Source organism: Malurus melanocephalus, unplaced genomic scaffold, assembly GCF_030028575.1.
Source record: "Malurus melanocephalus ecotype Western Australia unplaced genomic scaffold, MMel_1.1 scaffold_934, whole genome shotgun sequence".
Classification (NCBI taxonomy): Eukaryota; Metazoa; Chordata; class Aves; order Passeriformes; family Maluridae; genus Malurus; species Malurus melanocephalus.
In genome coordinates, this window is record NW_026624166.1 from 104,617 (window position 1) to 111,336 (window position 6,720).

General features: G+C 56.6%; 1 protein-coding gene across 1 annotated transcript in view; it reads right to left on the reverse strand.

The window, feature by feature from the left end:
- Nucleotides 1-2,362: 2,362 nt before the first annotated feature.
- Nucleotides 2,363-6,720, reverse strand: part of CBX2 (chromobox 2) — a 6,071-nt gene continuing 1,713 nt past the window's right edge. The window contains exons 3-5 of the mRNA XM_057386200.1: nucleotides 6,448-6,672; nucleotides 5,302-5,371; nucleotides 2,363-5,071 (exon numbers count right to left, since the gene is read on the reverse strand). Coding sequence (XP_057242183.1) covers nucleotides 3,767-5,071; nucleotides 5,302-5,371; nucleotides 6,448-6,672 — 1,600 coding nt within the window. The 3' untranslated portion in view covers nucleotides 2,363-3,766. The remainder of the gene's footprint in view (nucleotides 5,072-5,301; nucleotides 5,372-6,447; nucleotides 6,673-6,720) is intronic.

Genomic DNA, 6,720 nt, shown 5'->3' on the forward strand with positions numbered 1-6,720 from the left:
CCTGAGTTCCATCCCCGGTGCAGTCCGGGACCGGGAGGGGCTGTGTTCGGCCCGGACCCCCGGAGGGATGTCGGTGGGGTCTCTCCGCCTCGGTTCCCCGGCCCCAGTCCCACCCGGGGCCCCGCCACAGCCCGGACCGGTTGCCCGGCGAGGGGAGCGGCCCCAGGCGGTGCCAGGGGTAAGGAGAGGGATGGAGGCACTCCCGGAGCACTGACCACACGAGGCTGAAAAGTTTAAAAAAATATTTATTGATATGCTAAAAAAGAACAGTGGAAAAGTCATACAAAACCCCCCCACCCGACGTAACCATTTCCTAGGTTTTCCTGCAAATAAATTAAAAGCAGCCTAGAGCTGGGGGACTACACTAGCGTCAGTGTCCAGAACACTGGAAAAACTGCGCAGGGAACGTGAGCGAGGGGCCGGGAGGGTGCTGTGCTGTGTGGGGAGCTGCTCCTGCTCCCATGGCCCTCATGCTTTCCCAGGGCAATAACATCTCCGACTTTTGTTCTCAGAAAATAAAAGCAAACAAACAGCTGCAGTTTAAACCAATTGTAAGTGTCATACAGGACCGATTTGGCTCTCTCTTTAATTAAAATGTACAAATCAGAGCAATGAGTGGCACAAGTTACAAGAACAATTGTTTGTTTTCACCTATCTCTCAAATTTCTGTCCATAAAACCTTTCTCCTGGCTCTGGAGCCCGTCACACGCAGCTCAGGAACTCAACACAAACCAAACTTCTAAACTATCATCTCCATCCCTCAGTGTACTCCTGKKTTKKTTTKTTTWTTTTTGGTACAAAATATATATATAAAAATAGACTCAGTTTCTCAGGAAGATGGCTGAATTGGCCACCTCTTCCAGTCCAATGGAAAACAACAAGGATGCTTAACCAGATTATGCCTGGGGAAAATATCCATTCACTATACAAATACTGCAGGACTTTCCACATCGGAAACCCCTTAGAAAATGACAAGTGACAAACCTTTAATTGCCTGTCTGACACCCGGCTGAACACACCAACCCATAGCAGCAAAATAAAAAAATAAAAAAAAAGGTAGAACTYGAATCTTAATGGTACTGACATAACCAGGGTCTGCACCAAATGGGTTTTGCAACCCCTGTCCACCAAAGATTGCAGTAAATCACTCAGAGGATGTGTCTTTGGGAGGCAAACCCCAGTGGGAACCGTGTKCTCAAACCCCCCAGCGCTGCTGGGAGAGCTGAGATCCCAGAACAAGTGAGAAAAAGGCTGGGGAAGAAATACAGGGTGAGATGGCCAGAAAAAAAAAATCCTGGATTATCATTTTCACCATCCTTAGACCTTTGGAATGAACCAGCTGGTGAGCAAAAGGCACAATAGCAAGTGGCGATAGCAGAGTCCKGTGCTGCTGGGAGGGGACATGCCTGGGAAGGGTGGGTGACGCTGTCAGGACACACATCCCCCTGGGAACAAACTCACAGACACTTTGCCCAAGCAGGAGAAAGCCATGGGAGCTTCAGCAGGGGCTCTGGAGGGAGCAGAGCCAGGGTGCAGTGAGCATTTCACCTGCTGTCACAGCTCAGCTCCTGCCCCCGCTATGGGCCTGACTCCTTCTTTGAGTGTCTTCAGATTTTTTCTCCCCCTTGGAGAAGCCAATCCCCACATCCTATTGCTGTCGAGAGCATCCCTGGCAGGCCAGCTTCCCCTCTGTGGGCATGGCTCAGCAGGGCGCTGCAGGACAGCCACGTGTCCCATCCCACTGGGGACCAGGACACCTCTCCCCATCGCGTCACGGTGTCCCCAAGACCCTGCCACCACCCTGCTTTGCATAGGCACAAACCTGGCGTGGGACCGGTGCTGCAGACAAGGCTGAGATAAGGAYGGTCCCAAAGGCACATTGTTGATCAGTTTGGATTTGCAAAGGCCAAGAAGCAAACATTTGGTGTGTGGRTGACAGAGTCACGCCTGTGCTCCCAAATTCCTTGGTTCTTCTCCCAAAGCACCGGTACCCCCAGCACGAGAGCACAGCCCAGGGCAYGGCTCCTGCTGGCACAGGCCAGTGCTTCCTTGGAGCTCGTTTGGCAAAGTTACAGTAGAAGGAAAAGGGCACAGACTGTGACATTTTGGCATCACCTGAGAAYGACCCTGCTGCCATCCAGCAGCAGCAGCTGTGACCAGGGCAGGGTCAGAAGTAGCTGTACCCCCAGTTTGGTCCATGCACCCCCTCTCCTGTGTGTGAGGATGATGGGAGTGGCCCTGCCTGTCCCAAAGGAACTGCCTGCCCTGGTGCCAGGTCAGTACCTGGTGATCCCCTAAGCAGTGACCCGCTGGGGACACCAGTGGGACAATCCTTTGGATGGACCCCTCCCTGAACCACAGGAGTGGGCAGCTGACAGCCGTTCATTGCCTCTGAGAAAAGAACTCAGCATCAACAGAACTAAAATGACCTCGAACGCTACTAAACTCTGCCTGAACTGCTGCTAATTTTGGCTTGTAGGAGAAATCTGCAGTAGGGAAAATACTGCAGTGTAAAAGCCATTATTGGGTGCAATTAGAAGGCAGAAGGAACACCCCGGCTGCTGGGACAGGCAGGGGAAGGCGAGGGGCTGCTCAGCTTCCTTGGGGAACAGTGGCCTGAGGTACCCAGTGGCCTGAGCCCTTCTCCCTCACCTCTCCTTTCCYTTCCCACCACTCCAGACCACGTGGAGCAGCTTCTGAGCATCCCATCTGGAGAAAAAACACGGATGATCAGGGTGAATCTAACCTAGGGAGCAGCCAAGGCTGATTTGGTGAGGAGGGCTCAGCCAAACTGCTGCCCTGACCTCGCAGACACCCGGCAGTCCCAGCACCAACCCACCYGCTGCTGGAAGAGCTCACACATTCTGCAAGGCTTAAAAAATATTGCCCAGCCTGGTCTCTGTAGTACCTGAAACCTGCTGAGCAGGAGGTGGAGATGCTGGCAGTGCCGGGACAGGGCAGAGGAGCAGTGTGGGGGTTCCCAAAAATTCACGTTCCTCTGGAGTCACTGCAGAGAAGCTGATGCATCTCGCTGGCTCTCAAGGCAGGACTTTCTCAACCTATCTTACACCGGCGTTATTTCCCTCCCTCAAAAAARAAAAATCCTTAATAAAAAATGTAAACAATATTTCCCTATCAGCTGGAAACCCCARCAGAAACGCTGTGGGTTTCTCATCATTGGAAATGACCTTGCCCAGGGGGGTGGCTGGGCTGACTGTACCCTGAAAAAACCCCCRAATGCAGCTGCCTCCCCACAGCCTCGAGGGCTGGGAGCAGCAGCTGTYTCATTTGGATTGACTTGCAGTTGCCCATGGCTCACAGACAGATCCACAGGAAGSCCAGAAGAGATCTCCTGGTCCTCTCCCAGGTATAAAACTGTCCCATGGCAGCTCCAAACCTCCACATGGCCAGGGAGCTGCAAACCTTGGCTTCTGCTGTTTCAAAGCRAAGAGACCTGCGTGCAGTGAAGCCTGGCTCAAAACCGGCCAGCACCATYGCCCCTGCTCCCAAAGAATGGCATTGGCCATCCCCAAACAGGGCACGGCTCCAGAAAAGGGTGGAGAGGAGCTGGGGGGCAAATCCAGGACCCGCTGGCAGTTTGGAACAGGTTTCACTGCGWATTTGTCCATCCTTTCCAGGCACGAGTTCCAGCAGGTCTCACGAGGTTTCTGCGTTCACATGAAGAAAGAAAAACCTGATGGAAGAGCTGGGCAGAGCTGRCGGTGAGGCTGAAGGACGCTCTCCCTCCTCTCACTGCGCTCCTGGCTCAGTATTGCCGCAGGTTGAAAAAGCCCACGCTGGTGGGGGACTCCTTGACCGTCACAGTGATCAGGTTGGCGGTGACATCGGTGACAAAGACGTGCTCAATCAGGCTGCGGGTGGGTTTCCAGTCCTGGCTGGTCTGGATGGACACGGACATGTTCTGCCCCACCCCTGGGAGGGACGCTGAATCGCGGTCCGAATCGGAGCTGCTGTCCTCGCCCGTGCTCATTTCGGCCAGGCCGGGCGCTTTGCGGCTCTCGGTGGCCGAGCCGCCTTTGGCCGAGTCCCTGTCACCTGCCCGCTGTGTCTGCTTCTTGTTCTTGCCGCTGTCCCCCCCTGGCAGAGCGCTGGCAGCGTTCAGCCCGGCCCCACCCGCACCGCCCTTGGCACCCGCGCTGGAGCCGCCGCCGGAGCCCTTGGCCAGGGAGCCGCAGAGGTGCCGGGGGACGCTGCTCCCGCTGGCCACGCTCGGCCCGTTTTTGACACTCTGCAGGTTCAGAGCCTGCAGGTTCAGCTCCTGGCTGGAGGCTGCCTGGACGCCAGCCCCCGACAAGCTTGATGGTGTTTTGCTGCCGTTGGGCAGCATTTGGCCTCCCGCAGCAAACCCCGATTTCTGGTCCCCTCCRGCGCTGCTGCCGGGAGCCTTTGCAGTTTTGGGTCCCTGCACGTTCAGCCCCARCTCCCCGGAGCCTTTCTGGCTCCTCATTTTCAAGTCCAGCCCTAAGCTGCCCTTACTGGCTGCCTGTGCCTTCAGTGCCAGCCTGCCCAGGGCCGAGCTCTCGGCTGCAGCCTGGCTTTGGGACATCCTGTTCATGTAGTGCACGATGGAGCTCTGCCAGCTGATGGCCTGGCTGGGGCTCGCCGAGCCGCTCTTCATCATGTTGGGCAGGTTTTCCACCGACGATCCCCCCGAGCTGAGCCCAGCCAAGGTGCCCGATGGGTCCTTCAGCACAGCCATGCCCGAGCCCTGCGTGCTGTGCTGGGGCTGCAGCTTCCCCACCAGCTTGGCACTGCCCCCCACCTCCTTCCGGGAGGTTTTCAGCACTTTTGTCAGGTTCACAGTCCTTCGAGCCGCTTTCTGCTCTGGGGGAAGGGGTTTCCGCCCACGCTTCTTCCTGGAAGCGTCTTTCATGTCAGGCTTGGCCACCAGGATCTGGGCTTTCTTCTGCGGCACCGGGTGCGTCTCTCTGCTGCGGGGACCCCTCTTTGCTTCCAGATCACTTTCGTCCTCTTCATCGGAGGAGGAGGAAGAGGAGGATGAAGAGGAAGAGGAGCTGCTCGACTTAGTTTTCGCAGGCATCTCTGGTTCCTGCAAAGCAACAGAGACAGGGAGAGTCAGCAGCAATGGCCAAGGAATGGTTATGGGCATCACAAAGCCTCCAGGGCRGCCTCACACACAGATCCTTTCTCCACGAGGCTCATCTTTAGGGATCCATCAGCCCATGTGATGAGTTGTGTGCTCGAGGCCACCCCCAGTGCCCTCCAAGGCCAGAGCCCCTCCAGTGCTGTCACAGCGTTCCCACCACGGCCAGGACTCACCACGTTTTTCCTGGGCCTGCCCCGGGGCCGCTTGCCCCTCTTCCGATTCTGMACTTCTTTGTCCTGTTCCCTGGAGAAAACAAGGATTAAGGACAAAGTTTATGGGGAAGAAAAAAACATCTGGGGGAACTGAGGCAGCCAGGCAGGGCCCAGAGAGCATCCCTGTCTGCATCAGTGACATCCCTGCGGCTTCCAGTGGGCAGTGATTGATCTCATGGTGTTACCCATCCTAAATCTGTGCCTTTTCCAATTCTTGGTGAGATTTGCTGTCTTTATGGCACAAGGGGATCAGGCAAAGGGAAGGATCTGCCCTGGCTTTGGTTTACCCCTGCGGAGCTGAGCTTTCATGCTGAATGTGGGAAAATCAAATGCATTCCCTGGAAGCTTTGTGAGCCCTCTCCTTTGCAGGGTCCTTCCACCTCTTCTGCACCTCCTGGTCTGGCCATGGTGGCCCAGGCTGGAGGCCAGGGGACAGGGATGTTTCAGGTCACTGAAACATCCTGGAGTGACAGGACATAGGGAATGGCTTCCCACTGACTGAGGGCAGGGTTAGACGGGATATTGGGAAGAAATTCCTCCCTGTGAGGGTGGTGAAGCCCTGGCACAGAGTGCCCAGAGAAGCTGTGGCTGTCCCATCCATGGGAATGTCCAAGGCCAGGTTGCACAGGACTTGGAGCAGCCTGGAATAGTGGAAGGAGTCCCTGCCCATGGCAAGGAGTGGAAYGGGATGAGTTTAAAGCCCCTCCCATTCTCTATGATTTTCTCCCAGGCGTTATTTCCCTCACCCTCCCAGGAGTTTGTTTCAATGCCTCACAAGCCCAGGCACCATCTCCCCACGGGGGTCTGTGGCTGCCCCCAAGCACAGCCAAGGTCCCCGAGCGCTGGATGGGGACCGGGAGCCCCCAGATCTGTGCCAGGCACTGCCACATTTCCCGGTGTGCCCGGAGCACAATCGGGCTGTGAACTCTCGGTGCTGGCCAGGGCACAGCCATTCCAGGTGGACCTGTACCGTGACTCCAGGGGCAAACAAAAGGGCCTGGCCACAAAGAGCCGGGCCAGCTCCAGGCTGTTGTTTCCAACAACTTCCACCTAATTAGAAGCTAATTGACTTTACAGTTTGCTTAGAAATATTTAGAGTTTGCTCACTTCTTTTGGAAAGCCAGGAGCAGGCGGGGGTCCAGGATGTTCTCCTCAGGCTCCCAGCTGTTGTGCCTGCAACAGAGGACACGGAGTGGGTGAGAGCAGGGGGCCGGGAGAGCAGAGAACCGCCCCGAGCCCCGGCACCGCTCCGGCACCGCTCCGGCACCGCTCCGGCACCGGGGGGTCACCCGAGGATAACCGGGCCTGGCACGGACCGGGGCATCCCCGCACCGGGGGCAGGCACAGCCGGGGGTCGGGGGAGGGGGATCGGGATCGGGA